Source organism: Mustela lutreola, chromosome 3, assembly GCF_030435805.1.
Source record: "Mustela lutreola isolate mMusLut2 chromosome 3, mMusLut2.pri, whole genome shotgun sequence".
NCBI classification, from domain to species: Eukaryota; Metazoa; Chordata; class Mammalia; order Carnivora; family Mustelidae; genus Mustela; species Mustela lutreola.
The window spans coordinates 108161964-108185126 of record NC_081292.1 but is presented as its reverse complement, the minus strand read 5'-3'; the positions used below and the strand labels follow the sequence as shown (position 1 = coordinate 108185126).

General features: G+C 49.5%; 1 protein-coding gene across 2 annotated transcripts in view; it reads left to right on the top strand.

Annotated features, from left to right (window-relative positions):
* Positions 1-22779, top strand: part of STEAP3 (STEAP3 metalloreductase) — a 45973-nt gene extending 23194 nt beyond the window's left edge. Inside the window, exons 2-5 of one of the 2 annotated variants that reach the window (XM_059166661.1) lie at positions 5627-5973; positions 7962-8489; positions 14827-14991; positions 22266-22779. In XM_059166661.1, coding sequence (XP_059022644.1) covers positions 5627-5973; positions 7962-8489; positions 14827-14991; positions 22266-22547 — 1322 coding nt within the window. In that variant the 3' untranslated portion in view covers positions 22548-22779. Of the gene's footprint in view, positions 1-5626; positions 6127-7961; positions 8490-14826; positions 14992-22265 lie in introns of both variants that reach the window. The other variant, XM_059166660.1, reaches the window with a different exon arrangement.
* The last annotated feature ends 384 nt before the right edge of the window (positions 22780-23163 follow it).

The window sequence follows — 23163 nt, the reverse complement described above, 5'->3', positions numbered from 1 at the left end:
GCATTAAGGAGGGCACGTGATGTAATGAGTTCTGGCTGTTGTATGCAACTGATGAATCACTAAATTCTACCCCTGAAACTAATAATGATAATGATAATAATAATAAACACTTCCAATGTCAAGCAAGAAGATGTTAGTTGAAAAAAAAAATAATGCTCCTACATGCACAGAATAACATAGGGTTACAAAGGAGACCGGTTACAGTGAAACGTAGTTCCCAAATGTTTCTAAATGTTTCATAGTAATAGACATGCTTCTTTATGAATACATTAAATAACAATATCTAACCGCTGGTGTGATATTTACTGTCATTTTATTTATTTTTATTTTCCCCCACCCTTATTGAAGTTTGATTGACAAAACTATATATTTAAGGTGTACAGTGTGACATACACAAGTGAGATCATGTAGTATTTGTTGTTCTGTGTTGGCTTATTTCACATAATGTTCTCCAGGTTCATCCATGTTAACACAAATGTCAGGATTTCCTTCATTTTTGAGGTTGAATAATATTCCTTTGTGTATATATACCACATTTCCTTTGTCCATTCATCACCTGTGGACACTTCCCATTATTCCCATATCTTGTCTACTGTGACTGATAATGCCGTGAACATGGGGTGCAGATATATCTCTTTGAGAAAGCGATTCTTTCTCTTTTTTTTAAAGATTTTATTTGTTTATTTATCAGAGAAAGAAAGAGCACAAGCAGCGAGAGCAGCAGGCAGAGGGAGAAGCAGGCTCCCCATAGAGCAAGGAAACCATTGTGGGACTCCATCCCAGGACCCTAGGATTTTAATCTGAGCCAAAGGCAGATGCCTGACCAACTGAGCCATCCAGGCGATTCTAAGGAAATAGTGATTCTATTTCCTTTAAATATATACTTAGAAGATGGATTGCTGGATCCTATGGTAATTCTATTTCTAATATTTTGAGGAACCTTCATGCTGTTTTCTGTAATAGCTGCAAGAATTTATATTCCCACCAACAGTGTGCAGTGGTTCTCTTGTTTCCACATTCTCTCCAACACTTACTATCTTTTGACTTTTTTATCTTTCTGATAATAGTCATCCTAACAGGTTTGAGAAGAGACATCAGTGTGGCTTAGATTTGCATTTCCCTGATGACTAGTGATGTTGAGCATCTTTTCGTATACTTGTTGGCCATTTGTATGTTGTCTTTGGAAAAATGTCTATTCAGGTCCTTTGCCCATTTTTAAACAGAATTATTTGTTTGGGGAGGGGTTGTCTTGTTTTCTTTCTTTTACATTTTTATTTATTTATTTTTTTTTTTTTGGTGGGGTCTTTAGGGTTTTCTATATGTAAGATCACGTCAGTTGCAAACAGAAACAAATTTTACTTCTTTCCAATGTGGATGCCTTTTCTTTCTTTTTTCTTGGCTCAGAGCTGTGGCTAAGACTTCTTATGCTATGTTGAATAGAGGTGGCAAGAGGGGCATCCTTGTCTTTTTCCTGATCTTAGAGGCAAAGCTTTCAGCTTCTTAACCAATGGGTATGATACTAGGTGTGGGCTTGTCATATATGACCTTTATTATGTGGAGGAGTACTCCTTCACTATGAATGGAGTTTTCATCACCAAAGGATATTAATTTTGCCAAATGATTTTTTTTCATATGTTGGTAGGTTCACATGATTTTTATTTCTGTGGATGCATGTCACATTTATTTACTGGTTTGTATATGTTGAACCATCTTTGCATCCCAGGGATGAATCCCACTTGATAGTGGTATAGGATCCTTTTAATGTGCTATTGAATTTAGTTTGCTAGTAATTTGTCAAAGATTTTTTTCATCTGTGCTTATCAGGGATATTGGCCTATAATTTTCTTCTCTTGTAGTGTCCTTACCTGGCTTTGGTATCAGGGTGACTCTAATTTCATAAAGTGAGCCTGAAAGTGATCCCTCCTCTTTGACTTTTTTGGAACAGTTGGAGAAGGGCTAACATTAAAAATCTTCTTGAAATACTTGGTGGAAGATTTCTTACTACTGATTCAGTCACCTTACTCATTATTGGCTTGTTTAGCTTTTCTATTTCCTCATGATTCTGTCTTGGTAGATGGTAGGGTAGATTTTTAGGAATTTATCCATATCGTCTAGGTTGTCCAGTTTTTTGCCATATAATTGTTTGATAATTGTAGTGGTCTCTTATGATCTTTGGTATTTCTGCGGTATCAGTTATAATATACCTTTCATTTTTTATTTGGAGTCTATTTTTTCTTAGTTTAGCTAAAGTTTTATCACTTTGGTTTATCTTTTTAAAAAACCAGATCTTAGTTTCATTGATCTTTTCTATTGTTTTTCTAGCCTCTATTTTATTTATTTCTACTCTGATCTTTGTTTTTTCTTTCCTTCTGCTAGAACTTCAGAATTGTTCTCTTTCTAGCTCCTTGAAGCGTAAAGGTAGATTGTGTGAGATCTTTCCTCTTTTGTAAGATACACATTAAGCTACAAACATCCCTCTGAGAGCCACTTTTGCTCCATCCCGCAAGTTTTGGTATGCTGAGTTTGCATTTTCATTTGTTTCAAGATTTTTGAATTTCCCTTTTGATTTCTTCTTTGGTTCATTGGTTGTCCAAGAGTTTATTAGGGGTTTTTTGGGGTATTGAGTTGGATACTTTTTTTTTTTTTATAGATTTTGGATACTACCAACCCTTTATCAGATACGTCATTTGCAAATATCTTCACCCATTCTTCAGGTTGCCCATTAGTTTTCTAGTTGTTTCCTTTGCTGTACAGAAGCTTTTTCCTTGATGAAGTCCCAGTAGTTCATTTTTGCCTTTGTTTCCCTTTGGCTCTGGTGACATTTCTAGTAAGTTGCTCTAGCTGAGATTAGAGAGGTTGCTACCTGTGTTCTCCTCTAGGATTTTTTTAAAGAATTTATTTATTTGTTTGACAGAGACACAGAGAGAGAGGGAACAGAAGCTGGGGAATGGGAAAGGTAGAAGCAGGCTTCCCACCGAGCAGAGAGCCTAATGTGGGGCTCGATTCCAGGACCCTCGGATCATGACCTGAGTTGAAGGCAGACGCTTAATGACTGAGCCACCCAGGCCCCCCATCCTCTAGGATTTTTGATGGATTCCTGTCTCACATTTAGGTCTGTCATCCATGTTGAACTAATTTTTGTGTGTGGTGTAAGAAAGTGGTCCAGTTTCATTCTTCTGCATGTTGTTGGCCAGTTATCCCAGTGTCATTTATTGAAGACACCCATCTTTTTTTCACTGGATATTTTTTCTGGCTTTGTTGAAGATTAGTTGACCATATAGTTGTAGGTCCATTTCCAGACTTTCTATTTTTTTTTTTAAGATTTTATTTATTATTTGAGAGAACATGAGATGGGGGAAGGTCAGAGAGAGAAGCAGACTCCCCATGGAGCTGGGAGCCCAATGTGTGACTCGAACCTAGGACTCCGGGATCATGACCTGAGCCAAAGTCAGTTGCTTAACTAATTGAGCCACCAAGGCCCTCTGGACTTTCTGTTCTGTTCCATTGATCTAGGTGTCTGTTTTAGGAGCCAGAGTGTAGTATGTCAGGCAAAATTAAGTCTGTCAGAGAAAGACACATACCGTGTGATTTCACCCATGTGTGGAATTTAAGAAATAAAACAGATGCACACAAGGAGAGGGGCAGAATTGGAGAGAGGGAAACAAATGGTAAGAGACAAAGATGGAAAACAAACTGAGGGAGGGAGGTGGTTGGGGGATGGGCTAGATGGGTGCTGGGCATTAAGGAAGTGACTTGTTATGTTGAGCACTGGGTGTCGTATGTAAGTGATGAATCACTGAATTCTACTCCTGACACCAGTATTACACTGTATGATGACTCATTAGAATTTAAATAAAAAATTGAGAAGAAAAAAATGTATGCCTTAATTTCCACATATTTGTGAATTTGCCCTTTTTCTAGTTATAGACCATTGTGATCAGAAAAGATACTTCCTATGATTTCAATCCTTACAAATTTGCAGGACTCATTTTATGAGTTAATTTGTGATGTGTCCTGGACAGTGTTCTGTGGATGGATGAGAATGTGCATCCTGCTGCTGTTGGATGGCATGTTCTGTGTATGTGTTAGGTTCGTTTGGTCTCAACGGTAGTCCAAGTCCAGCATTTCTGTGCTGATTTTCTGGATGATCTATCCATTGTTGGGGGGGTAGTGAAGTCACCTATCATTATTGTGCTGCCATCTATTTCTTCACACCTGTTAATATTTGATTTATAAATGTATGTCTACCATAATTTTAAGTGAGTGACAAGTTTAAATAGTATTTGAAGAACTCTTAAATAGTATTTGAAGAACTTGGGATATGGTCAGCACTGACTGCCAGCACTGTCTGCTGCTCGAAGGAAATGGCAAATTTCAGTTTGAAGCTGGTGGCAAGGTCAGCAGAATTTTTCTTGCCCAAGCTCACTGTGAGCTCCTGGCTCAAGCCCAGGTTTTCCACCATGGCCACTCATGTGTCCAGCTCAGTAAAGGAGATCCCAGGGCACCCACGCAATCTCAGGGTCCCGCTCACTGTCATGTCCCACTGCAGCCCCCATCTGAGAGAGCAGAGGTCAGTGTTCATTCATTCACTCAGCTGACATTGAACTCCAACTCCAGGCCCTAGGACAAAAATGGTGAGACCCAAAGTCAAATAATATGAGGTTCCTGCCTTCAAGCTGCTCGTCATCTACTCAAGGAAGAGCACAGAGGTGCCTTCCCAAAGTGCAAAATGGGAACAAGCACAGGGACATGTCACCCTTCCTATTAATCAGAAAATACCCAGTGGCGGTGAGGTGGGGGTCACTCCTGGACAGTAACACTATCCATCCATCTCTCACATACTCCTCTGAAAAGAAGTATGGCACTGCATAGCATTCATCATGGAAGTTGGTGGGTTTTTTTTAAGCATTCCTTTTTTAAATTTTTTTATCTTTTTAAGGATTTTTTTTTCTTTATTTGACAGAGAGAGACACAGCAAGAGAGGGAACTCAAGCAGGGGATGTGGGAGAGGGAGAATCAGGCTTCCCGTTGAGCAGGGAGCCCGATGCAGGGCTGGATCCCAGGACCCGGGGATCACGACCTGAGCCAAAGGCAGACACTTAACTGAATGAGCCACCCAGGCGCCCCAAGCATTACTTAAAAAAAAAAAAAAAAATTATTTATGTATTTATTTATTGAGAGAGAGAGATCATGAGTGGGAGCAGGGAATAGAGGGAGAAGCAGACTCCTGCTGAGCAGGGAGGTCGCCACAGACATGATCCCAGGACCTTGGGATCATGACCCAAGGCAAAGGCAGATGCTTTACGGACTGAGCCCCCCCAGACACCCTCATCATGGAAGTTCTATATACTTCTTTCTCAGCACTACGCAAATTTACATGTTTGTCCCAAGGAAATAATTCAGGACACTGGGAAGAGGGTGGAAGGCAGAGGTCCTTCTTACTCTTCTGAGTTTGTGCCCTACTGGGGAAGGCCTTGCTCAGCCAGTACCAGCACCTGTTAACACCCGTGGAGGTCTGTTGGGTGAATGTTTGACCACCATGTGGTTACAGTGGACAAGTAAGAGGAAGGTGGTATGAAGGACAGCCTGGGAGCTCTCCGCTGATCAAGTCCTGCTTTCTTTCCAGCCACCCAAGTGTCAGGAGAGATGGATAAGCCACTGATCAGCTGCCGCCTGGTGGACAGTGATGGGAGCCTTGCCGAGACCCCCAGTGAGGCCCCCAAAGTGGGCATCCTGGGCAGCGGGGACTTTGCCCGCTCCCTGGTCACACGCCTGGTGGGCTCTGGCTTTAGCGTGGTGGTGGGGAGCCGCAACCCCAAACGCACGGCGGGGCTGTTCCCCTCAGCGGCACAAGTGACTTTCCAGGCGGAGGCAGTGGACTCCCCTGACGTCATCTTCGTGGCCATGTTCCGGGAGCACTACTCCTCGCTGTGTGGCCTCAGTGACCAGCTGGCTGGCAAGATCCTCGTGGACGTGAGCAACCCCACAGAGCAGGAGCACCTCCGGCACCGCGAATCCAATGCAGAGTACCTGGCTTCCCTCTTCCCTACATGCACAGTGGTCAAGGCCTTCAATGTTATCTCTGCCTGGACCCTGCAGTCTGGCCCAAGGGATGGGAACAGACAGGTAGGTTCTGGTGGGGAATACCAGCCATCAAAACAATAAATATAAATGGCTAATTTTTGTTGAGGCCCCTTAGTACGCCAGGCTTATCTCACATCACTATAGAGTTCCAATTTACACAGTGGGAAACTGTGGCTCAGAAAATGTTAATGAACTTATGCATACCAGGTCTTATGGCTGGAGAGCTGGGATGTGAACCCAGTTCATACGAATCTGAAACCTGTGTCCTTTCTTCCATGGTAACTCGATTTCTGGGAGGGCAAGGTGGAAGACGCTTTCTTTTTACTATCTGGAGTCAAGAGAGACTCTGCTATGAGAATGGACTTAGAAAGAGGAAAGTAACACATTTATGTGCCAAGTCCCGAGGAAGCAGGCAGGTCCCAAACTTGAGCACTCGAATTCCAAGGGCTTCCAAAAACTGAGTAAGTTTTCCAGAACAGTCAATAGTGGATTTTTTTTCCCCTGGGGATTGGAAAATGGCTCCAGGAAATGGCCAGAGCTGCATACAGTTGTTGGCGGGAGGGGTTCCTATGAAGACAGGGTGTTTTTAATTTATTTATTTTTAAAGATTTTATTTATTTATTTGACACAGAGAGAGAGACAGCAAGAGAGGAAACACAGGCAGGGGGAGTGGGAGAGGGAAAAGCAGGCTTCCTGCTGAGCAGGGAGCCCAATGTAGGGCTCGATCCCAGGACCCTGGGATCACAACCTGAGCCAAAGGCAGATGCTTAATGACTGAGCCACGCAGGCGCCCCGACAAGGTGGTTTTTAATGCCGAAAGGATGTCAGGCTCTACGTGTGTGAGAACTTCCACCAATTCATCCAGCCCAGATGCCTCCTGTGCCCAGCTCTGTGCCACTCTGTGGGAGAGCGCTCAAGGGTCTCACTGCCCCTGACTGGAGGGCCTTGTATGTAGCCTGCACTGTAGGACTCCCATGTGTGGACAGGCAAGGAACAGTGTGTGAGGACTGGGTGGCAGGGCCTAGAAGGAAACAGAGCAGCTGGCTAGGGAAGACTTTGAGATCAGCTTTGGCCTGGTCCTACTTCCTGGTGTCAGGTGCAGGGAGTGGGGAGGATATCCCCGGCTGTGGGGACCACCTGCAAAGGTACAGAGGTGAGTAATGAAGCTTCTGGACCTCAGTTTCCTCACCTGCAAAATGGGGCCGTACCGACCTGTAGGCTTTTGGTAAGGCGGCAGGACTACGTGTGTAAAGCTTAGCGCATAGAAGGTGCTGAGTCCATTCTGTGACCAGACAAACCATAGCCGTGTGAGCAAGGCCACAGTGTTCAGAGATCCAAGGACACCACCCGGAGCTCACAGTGGGAAGCCATGGGCTATGAGTCTGGGACTGGTTTGTGTGTTGGCTGAGGGCCATGGGGGCCGAGGTACACCATCAAAGGGGACACTCATGAACTGAGGGACAGAGCTGCATCCACGGCTGCATGTTCTGGGCCATATTCAAAGGCCATTTACTGAGCGAGCCCCAGAGCAGGCCACCGTTCTCCAAGTACCTACTCCAGGGGCTCCTGGGGGCTCCTCAGGTGCCATGTTGCTTGTGGCTGCTGATAGCCATGAACTAGACAAAAACGCTCATTGTTGGGTAAGCCCTGGGTCCTCTTTTTGCATCGTGGTCATGCTGGACCAGGGGCCAGGAGGCTACGGGGGCCAGGGGGAAGAGCCTGGGCTGGGAATCAGAGCCACCTTCTGTGCTGTGGCTCGTGGCCTCAGCTTCCTCTGCTGCTCAGTGAGGAGTTGGGTGGAGACACTGCCCCCCAGTCCCTGCTCACCCCTGTGGCCTGTGACCCCCTCTGATTCTCCCCTTACCTCCTCCCCCCAGGTGCCCATCTGCAGTGACCACCCGGAAGCCAAGCGGGCGGTCTCGGAGATGGTGCAGGCCATGGGCTTCATGCCTGTGGACATGGGGTCCCTGGTCTCCGCCCGGGAGGTGGAAGCCATGCCCCTGCGCCTTCTCCCAGGCTGGAAGGTGCCTGCCCTCCTGGCTCTGGGGCTCTTCATCTTCTTCTACATCTACAACTTTGTCCGGGACGTCCTGCAGCCCTACGTGCGGGATGGCAAGAGCAAATTCTACAAGCTGCCCGTGTCCGTGGTCAACACGACGCTGCCGTGCGTGGCCTATGTGCTGCTGTCCCTGGTGTACCTGCCCGGCGTGTTGGCAGCTGCCCTGCAGCTGCACCGTGGCACCAAGTACCGCCGCTTCCCGGACTGGCTGGACCACTGGCTGCAGCACCGCAAGCAGATAGGCCTGCTGAGTTTCTTCTGTGCTGCGCTGCACGCGCTCTACAGCTTCTGCCTGCCCCTGGGCCGCGTCAACCGCTACGAGGTGGTCAACCTCGCCATCAAACAGGTACGGCCTGCGTGTGCAGCCACCACCCCACCCCCAGCCCGTGGGGTCCTGCCAGGGCGGCTGCACGAGATGCCGAGGACTGGTGAGCCAGGCGGAGTGGTGTCGACGCTGGGGGACACAGCACAAGGCTGGGAGCAGTGGGGGGCATGGGCACAGGACAGTTTCAGAGGTTCCGCAGAAGGACCTGAGTGCTAAGGAAAAAAGCCAAGCAGGGGAGAGTGGTGGAACTGTCTTAAAGCAGGTTAGAGGGGAGGCCTTGCTGAGGTGGTGACAGGTGAGCAGAGGCGGAAGGAGGTTGAGAGCGGCCAGCTGGCCCAGGGAGCAACCAAAGCAGAGGCTCTCTGGTGGGAGCATCCAAGAAACCAGCAAGGGGTGGTGGGCCAGGCCTGAATAGTTGAAGCCAGACTGGGGAGGCCCTGAAGGCAGAGGAAGGGTTTTGGCCTGGGGCTCTGAGTGAAACAGGGAGCCGGGGAAGGGTTTTGAGGAGGGGAGATGCTCTGCCTAATGTTTTAGCTGGCTTATTCTGGTTGCTGTGGGGAGAACAGGCAGCAGGGGGCAAAGGCACATGCCAGGAGACCCACTGGGGGCCCGCACAGGAGCGCAGATGAGAAGTCACAGGGGCCTGGAGTAAGGTAGGAGCAGCAGAGGGCAGGAAAGTATTGAAGGCAAATTTTTGAAGCCAAAGTGCATAGCATTTTGAAATAGAAGGGATGAGGGATGGTCAAGGATGACTCTGGGTTTTTGGCCTGAGCACCTGGATGGAGGCACTTGCCATCAGGTGAGGTGCGGAAGGCCACAGAAGCAAGCTGGGGAGTGAGGGACCTGGGGAGAGGTGTTAATGATTCATTCATTTAGGAAAACCTATGGTGCTCTTTGCCAGCAGGATTCCTGGGGAATAGAGGGCCTTCAGGCCAAGCCAGGTAGCAACACAGGCAGCACCAGCAGGCACCTGTACCCACAGAAAAGGGTCCCCTGATGATCCCCCTGGTTTACAAAGCTTACAGGGCCTGATTATGAGGCTCCAGTCTATAAGCAACATTGCCTTTTCTTCCCCTACCATGTGCTAATGCTACCTCCAGTCCCTGGCCAGGCACATGGGTCCTTCCCACTACAGGACACTAGTTACCCACTATAGTTTGGCCCAGTTGCCAGTGAGACCCTCATTCCAGCCCAGGCGGCCTCTGCAGTTCCTGTTCTCGTGTGGGAGACAGAGATCTCCTCAGGTAGACCCACCATGTAGCCATCCCCTCAGAAGCCCAGCAACCTCCCAGAACGGGACCTGGAGGCAAGTCTGGGCTGCTTCCAGAGAACCATGGACCTCAGCCCTCCATTCACTCTTGGGGCTCCCCTGCTGGTAGTTTCTTAAGTGCCCCCATCCTTCCCTACCCACAGACACCTGGCATCATTGCATCTGTGGGCTGAGTCTTTCCCAAGAGAAAGGAAGAACCCCAGACTTCAGGCGGAGAAGCAAGACGCCCACTGTAAATGAGAAGAAGGGAAAAATAATAGGACACAAACCTTGAAAAAGAATATGCTGTATTCTAGGCACCATCTTAAGTGCTTCATGGACTCCCCAGAAATTCATTTAACCCTCATCCCTCTAATGCATGTGCTAGGCTACCCTTATTTTATAGGTAAGCAATGGAGGCACAGAGAGGTTAAGTCACTTGACCAAAGTCACACAGCCTGTAAGTGGCTGAGCTGGGATTCAGATCCAGCCATTTGACTTCAGATCCTTGCTTAGATCCTTACTGCTTTATTTGGGGAAACTAAGTCCAAATGAACAGTTGAGTAAATGATCCCAGAACTCAGGTCATTCACTCATTCATTCCCTGAGTACCAACTCTGCCAGGCCCTGGGGCTGCAGAATGGCATAAGACCCGACTTGTCTCTTGCTGTCCTGATTCTGCGGTGGGAGTGGGGGTGGTGAAAATGCCTGAAGGCCAGAGCCCTAAACTCTTGCTCTCCAACATCACTAATTAGAACAGAGACCTTGACCTTCAGCAGGACACAGCCCCTGGTTTGTCCTGAAGGCCCTAATGCAGAGTGAGGCCTCTCCCACTGCTTCTGTTTGTGATGCTCTTTGATGATATTTTCTTCTAAAATGAGCCAGTCCGCTCAACAGGAGGCTCTGCGGGGCTTCTCAGGGATTGGCACAATGTCTGCTGCCCAGGAGATGGCAGATCTGGGTGGCAGGTGTTTCAGGTAGTGGGTGGAGAAGAAGGTAGTTCCTCCTCCCCCTAGAGCACAAGACAGACCCTTGTGCCCCCCTTCTCCCATCCGCCCTCTGATTGCCATTCTCTCAATTCTCTCCCCTGCCAAGGCTCTACTTGATGTTGTATTAACTCCGTTTGCAAATAACCAGAGCGCAGAGGGCTGAGCCCTGTAGGGCTGCAGGCGCACCTCCCCACCATGGAGGTTGCCAGGCAACCGTCACTCCCACAGGACAGCATCACTTGGAGACTGTGAAGCCGTGTCATGCACCGGTCTTTCACTTGTCCTGCAGAGTTCTGGAAGGTGGAGCTGGAGCTGAACCCAGGGCAGATGTGAGAGTGTCGGGGAGGAGGAGGGGTTAGAGGGAAGGAGTGGGGAGGAGGCCAACACTGGGCAGGGCATCCCAGCAGCTGGAACGGGGAGGTGTTGGGGGAGAGGCTGGGTAGTTTGTGGCCTCAGGCCCTGAGTCTAGGTGGCTGAAGCTGCTGTGTATTCAGCCCCTGACTTCAGGCTCCTGCCTGCCCCCAGGCCATCCTCAACAGGGCCTCCAGGGAAGTCAACACTCCCCACCCTGGCAGGGAAAGGGACCACCATTAGCCTGGGCACAGGAAACTCTCCACAGTTCCCTTCAGTCCCCTGAGTCTGCAGATTTGGACACAGAGTGTTATCCTAGCCACAGTCCCTGAGACTGTGTTCATCGACAGTAGACCACCTTACAATACCTAATATTTGTACAGGGCTTTCTGATTTGCTTGTGTGGCTCCCTAGAAATGCTTTTCAAGATCAAAATCAAAGATCAAAAACAAAAAATCAAAGAAAACGATTAACCCACACACTGTTTTCTCCGACCGCTTACTACCACCCTCCTCTAGGCGGTTGGAGAATCTAAAATTTGCATCTTACCTTGTCCCTGATGAGAAGCAGCTCAGTGATCCCCCACCATCCTCAGGGTAATGAGAAACCCTTCACAGTGCAGTGGCGTTCTCCCTCTGCCCCCACCGCTGGTCCTGTTGACACTCAGGTCCCATGTTGCCCACTGAGTGGCCACAGCTCATTCCTCCTGCCCCGGACCCCCCACCCTGGGACACCTTGTCTGACAAACTTGTATTTCTCTTTATTAAAGATTTTTATTTATTGATTTGAGAGAGACCGCACAAATTGGGGAGAGAAAGAAGCTGTCTCCCTGCTGAGCAGGGAGCCCGATGTGGGGCTCGATTCCAGGACCCCAGGATTCCGGGATCATGAGCTGAGCTGAAGGCAGATGCTTTACGACTGAGCCATCCAGGGGCCCCCTGTATTTCCCTTGTCAACCCTGCTTCTGTTAAGCACCTCCTGCCTGTCTCGCCCACTCCCCATACCCACCTCTCTATAATCTGCTGTATTTTGTCCACACTTCCATGATGTTTATTACGTACCTCTTCATAATCCCTCATTATGAAGAGGGATTCCGTTCCGTGACTGCGCCTTCCACCCCTAAAGTCCATGGCTCCTAAGAGATTCCCAGTGGACGTTCATGGAGCAGCTGTTAAATTAGCCACCGTGAACCCAATATCCGGTATGAGCTTAGGGCAAGAACTAGTCTAACTTCCTAGCTGCTGTTAAAAACAACGGCACTGGGCGCCTGGGTGGCTCAGCCAGTTAAGCGTCTGCCTTCGGCTCAGGTCGTGATGCCAGGGTCCTGGGATCGAGCCCCACATCGAGTTCCCTGCTCGGTGGGAAGCCTGCTTTCCGTCTCCCACTTCCCCTGCTTATGTTCCTGCCGTCTGTCTCTCTCTCTTTCTGTCAAACAAATAAAATCTTAAAAAAAAAAAAAAAGCACCAGCCATTTATTGTGCTAATCACCTACTGTGTGCCAGTCATATGGGACTCACTGCACAAATATTGTCCTTTCTTCCTCTGTGATAACAGCCAGAAGAGGCCGTGGTGCAATTAGCCAGGGAAGGGACTGCCCAGGGTCTCGTGACTGCCCCCTCGTGGCAGCGTTGGCATGGCACCCAGTCTTGGGACTGAAGGTGTTCATTGTTCATTACCAAAGGCCACCCTTTACACATCCTGTGTCCACTTTCTCTGGGCTAGCCTGGGGGTCAGCGCCACGCTCTCACCACCTTTGGGACAAGGAGAGGGGCTCATGCCACTGACCAGCTCAAGCTGGGCCTCCTGCTCCTGGGTTCTTCAGGCCAGAGCCCACAACCCACAGGGAAAGGAAATCCTACATGTGAACAGAGCTATTCCGTCTCCTATTGGCAACCACTATCCTTGTCATTCTCAAGGTGGCCAGCTGGACTAGCTGTGAACATGGGAGAATTACCAGGGGAATGTAGAGCTGCTGAATAGACATTCCAGGTAGCCGTGGGTGACCCTGGACACCAGAGAGCCCTGAGCCCAGCACAGTGGTCCAGCCAGGTGGCAAGAACCTCACAAGCTATTGAAGGCAGCCAGGGTGCAGATCCTCACACAGGTCCCTTGCCACCCATTGCTCGCCTGCCCACCTCACCCCACTGCTTCCCGGAGGCATTGCAGAGTGGAAATTATTAGAGGAAAAAAAGAAACCCAAGACATTTTGCAAGCGAGTGTGGTATGTGAGTGTAATCATCCAGACTCTGACTTGTGACATTAACTGCCTGATCTTACCGAAACGCAGAGAGGAATGACTAATGAAGTCTATCGGAAGAACAAACAATTTGCAGTGAGATGACTTACTTAGTGGCAGTTGTCAACACCATGAAGGGGTGAGTAAGACTTGGAGTTGCGTTACGTAGGAGACCTCTCTGCCCTGTGCAGGGCAGTGTCGGTCACAGCCCTCCCGCGAATGCCAAGGCGTGCTTGGTGCACAAGCCCAGTTACGGGATAGGGACCTTGGATATCACCTCTTCCAGGCCAGGGTTGCCCACAGTCACATACGACTTGCGGTCAGGATGAGAACCTGAGTCCCCAGATTCCTTGGTCCTTTTGTGGCTTACGGACACGGACACGAGTCAGCCTCCCCCAAAACAGAACTGAAGACATCGTGTTTCTCAATTGCAGGAAAAGTACCCAGTGGCTGGCATTTTTTCAGTTTCTTTAAGCTTTGTGTCATCAGCTTTTCAACAATTTCGCTCAGCCCACCGGACTCATTTTTAATATTATATCTGGTAACTGGGCCTGGCTTATTTTTTTTTCCCCTGCTGAAAGAGTTTCTCACAAACTTGTATGAGTCATTCTGTTTTGCACAGCAGAGACCTGCCTGCTAAGGCAGAGTCACATTTCCGAATAGAAAATACTGTTCCTTGATCTGCTGCTAGAGTGAAAGTACCAGCATTTCATGGGGTTTCTCAGAGAACACCTTGATTTCCAGGAACTCTGCTACCTGGTCTGAAAAGACCTTAATAAAAGCTTCCTTCAGTGTGTGTGCCGTATGAGGAAGTGCCGGCTGGGCTGGGAGTGGGGAGGTGGGCAGTAGAAACCTCTGGGCCCGCAGGGGCTCCCTGATTTGTGTCTACCCCTAGCTCAGTGGGGACTCCCAGCACTCTGGGAGGCCAGGCATCCTGGCTCCCTGCAGCCCAGGGCTCAGCACACAGCAGGTGCCCCGTAAGTACTCACGACTTGGTGATGGTGATAGATGTCACTCTCTGTTGCCTGGCAATGGTTGAGCCAAAGCTCTGTTCCTCAGCGGAAATGGGGAACTGAGTGGGAAGTCGGGAGCTGGTGGCTTTGAGTCAGGAAACGCGGAGGGGTTTAGTGTCTCTGTGTGTCTTTGTGTGCCCTGAGTGGAAGCCGGTGGTCTGCATGGCTGATTGTACTGGGTGACTGACCCCAGGAAGATTTGAGAAAGCCAAGACCTGGACTGCCTGGGTCCCCACCCCGGCTCTGCCATCTAGAGTGTCACCTTGGGAAAATTACTTGATCCTCGTGCTTCGTTTCCCTCATCTGTAAAGTGGGGATAACAGTGCCCCCGACCTCATGGGGTTGAGGATTAGGTGAGCTGATGCCTGAAAAGCACTTAGAGCAGGACCGGGCCCATGTGGGATGTGGCGAGAATGTTAGTCATTCCGGTGTTTCCCTAGCCCTACAATACCCTCTGGCCCTCACCCCAGGGCACGAACCTCTGCTGCTGTGCTCATGGTATTTCCTCCACCCTCCTCAGGTCTTGGCCAACAAGAGTCATCTGTGGATCGAGGAGGAGGTCTGGCGGATGGAGATCTACCTATCCCTGGGAGTATTGGCCCTTGGTACACTGTCCCAGCTGGCTGTCACGTCACTGCCCTCTATTGCAAACTCGCTCAACTGGAGGGAGTTCAGCTTCGTTCAGGTAAAGCAATTCTGCCTGTGCTGGTGAGCGTCAGCCCGTTTGGCCTTGGCCCTGACCCTCCGTGAACCCTCTTGGCTTTCATGTTCTGTGCGACAGGACTGCTCCGTCAGACACCGGGGCCTTCCCAAGCCTTGAGGGCTCCCCCACGTCTCCTAATACAGGGGCTACAGGACAAGCTCATCCTCGGGACATCTGGGGAAGCCAGATGTAGACATGTGAAAGAATTAGACAACAGAACAGTGAACCCTGAACTAAAACATTCTCCGTTCCTACAGTTCTTAATCTTTCCAAACAGAATTCCATGATGCATCGTCATTGTGTATCTCACTGGTCTAGCCTAGGAGTCAGTGAGCCAGTGAGTGAGCTCGCTGACCACTCAGCCGCCTCCTTTCAACCAGCTCTGTTGTCCCCTTTAGGCCCCAGAGGAGGTGAGCATTAAGATCACCCATTTACAGGGGATAAAACTGCAGGTCCCAAAGGACACCATTCCTGTGACACACCCAGAGAAAAGGAGACCTGTAGTCTAATACACTTGAGAAAAGATTTGCTTCCCTAAGAGATTCACAGTGTGCTTTTGGGACATCAAAGATTCTAGTAACGTCTACAACAAACCGACCTTGTTAACCAGACTTCTTTGACCGTGAACACTCTCCTTCCCCCCACTTTTGCAGGTTTGGCTTTTTGCTTTGTTTCTGGTTTTCAGACAACAGCAACTGCATTCCACCAGACACGGTTTAGGAAATGCTGCTAAAGGGTTTGGGGCCTTTCTGCAGGTGTTCTTTTGGGTAGTGTTTATTGGGTGGTGACTGCATGCCAGGCCCCGTGGTAGGCCTCCAGTGTGATAGGGAACAAGACAGGCACAGCCACGTTTCAGTTACAAGGATGACTGGGACAGGGACCATTTTCATATTGCTTTGGCATTCCCCCACTGTTCTCTATACGGAGTACTCGGTCAGCCCCCCAAATGTTGGTGGATTAACTCATCCCTCTGTGGAGGGGTGCTGACTAATGCTACATTCTGTCATTGATACTGGATTGGGGCAGAGAACAGCACTCATATCCACCCCCAGTATCAACACAAATCTGTCACGTCTCTTCTCTGTATGTTGAGGACACAGTACAGGATTCACAGAGGGACACTGACCATGCAGTGCTCTTATGCAATCCAAATGAATTGTTCCCGATGGGTGACGCTTACATTCCCTAGAACAAAACACAGTTGTGGTTGTTTGGGCTTTTTTTGGGTTTTGGGTTTTTTTTTTGAAGTATGTCTGTTTCTTGAACGTCACTGGCTTTGCTCATCTCCGAAGGTCTCTGGAGGAATGCTCCAGGCTGACACATGCCAGCAGCAACAGGGGAAAAACAGAATTTTATTTATCTGCCGTTAATCCCCTTGGGTCACACACCCAAATCTCGGATTTTCCTGTTCCTGCTTGGAGTATCCTGGAGTGCATGGTTTATCCGCAATTAAAACAGACTGTAGGTCGCTCCCCTCACCGAAAAGTTGCTCCACTAAGCAGCCGTAGATTACAAGCCAGGCTCTGGCTGCCAGAGAAAGCCCAAGGATTTGATTTTGTTAGCAAAAGCCGGCTGGAACCTCTCGGGCCGGGCTCAACTTTACATATTGAAGAGCTGAAACGTAAATATGTTAGTCCCTCAGCCACTGCAAGGGGAGGCAGGTTGCAAGGCCGGGAGATGGGTAAAGAGGCAGGGTTTTACTTGGGAAAGTTAGACGCCCACATTCTGTCCATGAAAACAAATGCTCTGTCTCCCGAGGGCGCTAATATGGGGAGGAGGAACTGTCAGCACCCAGGGCCTGGAGTCCAGCTCTGCCTCCCCCTGTCCCAGCTCTGGAATCATGGGCAGGTGACAAATGCTCCCTGAACCTCACGTCACCTGTAAGGTAGAGTTCATGCCTGCAGAGCTGTGGTGAGAGATGACCTGTGGAAGAAAGTAGAAAGCATCTTGCTATCATTCTTAGGGTATGTGGCCACATTTCCGTTATCCCGGACTAAGCTACCAATGTCTAAGTTCACAATAGGCCAAGAGACTCCCGCCCTGAGCATCAGAATGGTCCAGGGCCAGGTTTGCAAACTGTGGTCGATACTCACTGGGGGGTTGTGAAATGAATTCAGTGGGTCACAGCCAGCTTTTTAAAAAATGAAATAGGACAGAATGTTACAAAAATGTCAGCAGGCTTTGCATGTCCTAAGGAGAGATTTTTTTTTTTCAATTATTGATTTAGTAGTTATATTTACATATGTGGTATACCTGGTTGTGTCCGGGACAGTAATGAAAAAATGTGATTCTTAACTACAAGCCGCCATCTCCACGTCTGAAATCACAAGGCTCTTTTGGAGAATTACAGTTACCCAGAGCCACCCCTGACTTAAGGACTCAGATGCTTGAGAAGTCTGTTGTTGTGAGCTCCTTGGGTGACAGGTGTACGTGTGTGCTAACCGCTGGGGTGGCAGGCCGAGGTTGCGGAGCCACTGGATTCTGGGTTTCAGTCCCAAGCCAGCTTCCTGGACCCTGTCACCTCCCGCTGCCACACCCGACCACCTCGGGTCACCAAGGTTGAGCCGCTGGCCATGGAGACCCATGCTTCTCGATGCACTTGGCCTGACTCCTGAGTCTCTGATGATTTAGGGAGCTGAAAGCCACCAAAACAGCGTGTTGACGCTGTGGTGATGACTTGTGTTTCTGTTCATCCTTTTGTTCCTGAGGCTGTTTCCCCAGGTATAAATTTGGGAGTTTGTGGTTATGGCTGTATGGCTTTGGTTTGGTCTCGGCTGTGCTGACTGCTCGAAGTAAGCCAGTTAAGCCTTGTCAGGTTGCTGAATTGCCAAGTTGGGGCAGCTCAGAGACATCAGGGTTCTGCTCTAGCAACTCAGTTCTGCCCCAGAGTGAGAGGGACTTACCGTGACCTTGCCCATGCCAGCCACCTGCCTAAAATAATGACAGAGACCATCTCTGACCCCAGCTTCATGAATGACTGTCCGCAGCCCCTCTGCACCTCCATAATTGACCAGGAGCAAGAGACACTGGGAACTTGGCTGTTTCTTATTTGCTAACAAGATTATATACAATGTAAATGGCCTCAGCTTGGTGAGTGCAGGGGTTGTCGAGGCTGGGGGCAGGGCAGTGTGGGATTTTCATATTGTTTCCAAGGAATGCGTTTTAGGAAAATGAACTCACAGAACCATCCAGGCGTCCCACTGGGATTGCAAAGTCCAAAGGCCCTTTGTTACTGTCTGATCTTTGGCTTTAGCCCTCTGTAGACCGTTAGCCCGAGGCTGGGGCTTCCTGCCGTCTGTCACCGTGGAATTTGGGATGGCAAAAGGATGGCGATGTGGGAATGGGAGCCGCTGTCTCGGTGCCCTCCCAGAGCACATCCACATTGTCTGGCACAATCCATCCCTCCAAATCAGGGGCTAGGGACGGTGGCCCACGTGGGTCAAACCCTGGAGCTCAGTGCATGTCACTAAGGGAAATATGGAGGCCTCCCCGGGGGCCACCAGAGCTCGCTCCCTCGGCCTGGGTGGGTTCTTGTTGCTTCAGCATCTGGGGAAGCCCCAAGTGCAGAGTGTGGCCCATCAAGGGCTCAGTGGATCTTTGTGGAATGATATATAGGATCAGGTCCATCAGGTCCATCGTAATCTGTAGCCTGGGCGGGGGGGGGCACACACATGGGCTTCTCATCCCTGACGCTGGAAAGGCTCCTGTGAGGAGAGTCTCTTAATCAGTTGTTCTTAGTCCTTACTGCGTGAGCATTGTCGCTGAATTCCTAAAAGCTAATGATGCGGGGGCCCCACCCCAAGCCAATCTCAAGTGCATTTGCCAGCCAGGCTTGGGCATTCCTGCTTTTCCCAGGCTCCCCGTGATTTTACCATGAAGCCAGATTTGAAAACCACAGTCTCAGACTCAGGAGTAAAAGGCTTCCCAGTCATCCGATTAAAGCCCAGTAAATCCATGTGAGTAAGGGGAGCAAGGGTTTGGGGCCGGGCAGCTGGGCGGGCAGCTAGTTGAGCATCAGGGTGGTTGTCCAGCTTGTTCAAGTTTTATTCCTGACAGTCAGGGCTGGGGACCTTTCCTCCCCTCTCAGTTTCTTTTTATTACAGTAAAATAACATAACACAAAATATACTCTCTTAACGATGAAGTGTACATAGTTCAGCAATACTAAGTCCGTCCCCACCATCCATCTCCAGAGCTCGTCTCATCCTGCAACACTGATGCTTTGTCCCTATGAATCACTAACCCCCACGGTCCGCTCCCCCAGCCCTGGGCGACAACCATTCCACTTCGTCTCTCTGAGTTCACCACCTCACATAAGTGCAATCCTACAATATTTGTCTTTTTCGTGCCCGGCTGATTTCGCATAGCATCAGGTTCTCAAGTTCGTTCATGTCCCACCAGGTGTCAGAACTGCCTTCCTCTTCGTATTCCACTGTTTAGAAATAGCCCCTTTCCCTTGTCCATTCTTCTGCTGGTAGACACTGGAGCTGCCTCCATGTTTTGGCTACTGGGAATATGGGGTGTCCACATGTCTTTTCAGGATGCTGCTTCCCATTCCTTGGGGGTACATGAGAAGTCGGAGTGTCAAAGTGAGTAGTAATTGTATTTTCAATTTACTGAGGAGCCCGTCTTCCCCTGCCCCCGCCTTGCACAGCAGCCGCACCAATCCACAGTGCGTAAGGCTTCTAATTTCTCCACATCCTCTCAGCACGTGTTTTCTGGGTTTTTTGACCATAGCCATCCTCACGGGTGTGAGGCAACATCTCACTGAGGGTTGGACCTGCATTACCCTGAGGATGAGTGATGTTGAGCATCTCTCTGCGTGCTTCTTAGCCATCCATAGGACTTCCCTTGGAGAAATTTCTATTCAAGTACTTAACCTGTTTTCAAGCTGGGGTGTTTGGTTTTCTGTTGTTGAGTTTGGGAGTTCTCTACATAGTCTGCATATTAATTCCAAATCTTTCCTCAGTGTTGGAGACCTTCTTTTTTTTTTTTTTTTTTTTAAAGATTTTATTTATTTATTTTATATAGAGAGATCACAAGTAGACGGAGAGGTAGGCAGAGAGAGAGAGAGAGAGAGAGGGAAGCAGGCTCCCTGCCGAGCAAAGAGTCCGATGCGGGACTCGATCCCAGGACCCTGAGATCATGACCTGAGCTGAAGGCAGTGGCTTAGCCCACTGAGCCACCCAGGCGCCCTGTTGGAGACCTTCTTAACCCCAGTCTTCAATATCGATAGATCAGAACTTAGACAAAGTTGGTGTGGGTCAGAAGTTGAGAGGAGATTTGGAATTCCTTTTAGAGTCCTCTGGAAGTGACAAGGGTCTGGTTGTGACTCCCAGTCAGGAAGCCTTTGTTCTGGGGGCTGACCATTTTCATATGACCTGACTGGGTAGTAGCACAGATCCAACTATGGCTCTTCCCAACAGGAAATTGTTAAAGACGGGATAAAAACATCTTCGAAGTTATTTAAAGCCAAGAAAGAAAACACAGAGATGACTAGGGAGGCCAGAAACTGGGGATCTCTTGGCACCTAGTATTTTTTAGCGGTTAAAAATGCTGTACTTGGGAACCTGTCTATGAATGTAGAGTGTAGAGCCATTAGAAAATGTTTGTTTTTTCATAAAAGTATTGCAGGTACTTCTTCCAAACAGTGTTCTTCCACGGACCAAGGTTGACCACCCTGGTGTTTGTACTGGAGTGGGAATAAGCAAGGCATTCTCCATGCAAGGGAGGAGTGAGAATGAGGCCAGGTAGCAGAATCAGACCCACTTAGAACCATGCCTGGCGGGGAGTGCAAGTAAGACCATGTCTCTCAGCCGAGCCCTGGATCGGTGCTGACAAGCAGGGCTGGAAGGAAATCCAGGAGGCCCAGTTGTAGCTTCCCTGTGGAAGGCTGCAAGCCAGCCTATGAAGAGTACCCCGAGTACCGTCATACTGCCACATTTCAGTTGAACCCTTCTGGCGTCTCCTTGGAGAAAATGCATACGTGTTCATGGTTTGATGAGTCACTGCTATTTTCATTCCTTATGTAATAAACACAGGGCTCTCCTGCCTCAGATCTCTCCATGGGTCCTCAGTGCGCCCAAGTGCCTCTCCTCTGTGCCTCTGTGCCCTGCCTCTTGGGTGCCCCATGCTCTCCATCATCCCTGGCCCATCTGTACAGCACTTCCCCCACATCTCCAGCTTTAGCTCTGGGGACCACTGACTTGTCACTGAGGCTCAGTTAGTGTCTTGCCCAGGGATCACAGTGTCATTGGAGTAGACTCTGGAATGCCTCGCTTGTGGTCCATAAGAAACTGCTAGAGATTCCCAGGCTAGAGCTACAGATCAGGAATTCCCAGCTCCCATGGGAATTCAGGACTGTGTAGCCCTTGTGGCGATGAAGAGAGGCCTTGGCTGGAGTGGGTGGGTACACAGAAGCCCGCCTGAGGCTAAAGGGCTGGCACGCTCTCCTTCCCAGCAAGATGGCGTAAACCGCTTCCATTTGGGTTTGCGATGGTCTCGGTCTCCACACAGTATCCACTCCATTCCAGGCAAGAGAGGAACCTGGTGGGGTTTCCATCTGAGGTGTTGATGAGTCAAGGTGTGGGTGGGTGGGAGACCAGCCCCCACCAAGAGCATTTACGTGATGCTCTAAAGCCAGGCTTCCCAGATGGTGTCAGGTCACCCGGCCCGCAGACTTCAAGCCGCCCTCACTCGTAGTGCCAAATCCACACACGGAGTATGCTTGTTACTTTCTGTTCATGTTTCAATCAACTTGAAACCAATCCACTATTTTATCTGGCTTCATCTTAGGCCAAATATGATTGGTGAAATTCTGGCTTTGGTCTATTGGCAGACACCTGTGACTCTAGTGTACATGAAACTATACACAAAACTTGTAAAAAAATTTTTAAATGTCGTTGAACTTCATTCCATCTCAAGTCTTCCCCTGGCAGCCACCAGAGGTACAAATAACACAGTTTGGGGAAAAGCAGCATCACTTTTATCAGATCCTCATGATTCCCTCGATCCTCACACACCTGCAGGATAGAGACATTATTTTCATTTTTCTGCTGGGGAAACTTCAGCTCTCAGAGTTTAGGTAGTGGTAAGGTCCTGCACAGAGGGTGTGAGGAGCTGGGATCTGAACCCACAGTCTCAACTACTGAAGCAGCCCTCCTTCCTCTCCCTTGGCCAGGCAGGTAGACAAGCGCTTGGAGGAATCACTGCATGTCACCAGCCTGTCCCTAACCCCAGCTTTCCTTTCTCCCGCAGTCCACTCTGGGCTTTGTGGCCCTGGTGCTGAGCACCTTGCACACACTCACCTATGGCTGGACCCGCGCCTTTGAAGACAGCCATTACAAGTTCTACCTGCCTCCCACGTTCACGCTCACGCTGCTGGTGCCCTGCGTCGTGATCCTGGCCAAAGGCCTCTTCCTGCTCCCCTGCTTCCGCCGCAAGCTCTCCAGAATCCGGAGGGGCTGGGAGAAGGATGGTGGCGTCAAGTTTGCTCTGCCAGCGGACCACACCTTGGCCCAGAAGACGAGCCACGTGTGAGGTGCCTGCCTCTGGCCCCAGAAACCAGACGCAGGCCGGACAGTACCCCTGGGCCTGTCAGGGCTGCTTTTCTGGATCGTGCGGTATGGTGAAATTGGGCGCAGAGCGGTGGTTGGAGGTCTGAATTCCTGGGACCCTGATGTACGCGGTGTAATATTCAGAAGGGCACACACGCGGGTGTGACATAGGTGTTCGTATAGATTTCATATATATAACGGGATTTGCATTTATACTCACTTAGTTAAAAAGTTGAGTCTCTGGAGATTTCAACTTGTAGATTTAAAAAGCCAGTGCCAGATGTTAGAACAGCCACTCACCCTGTTGGGATCTCTGCAGAGACGGACGCACCTTGGTGGATTCGATCCGTTTGTGTCCCCACTCCCTTTTTGCTGCTTTCCCCGAGGCTTTTGCAGATCTGGGGCTCTAAGGGGGCAGATAAGAGCTCAACCTGGAGTTGGATTCTGTGCACAGGGCTAAAGAGTCAAGACCCAGCAGGCAGAGCAGGGGCTGACCGCCTCCCTCATTCACCTTGGGCAGCAGCTGGAGGTCAGATGGGAGCCAGGGCCCCTGGGGGGGGTGAGCCTGCTGTCTGGACCCTGGAGCCAACGTGTCGAGG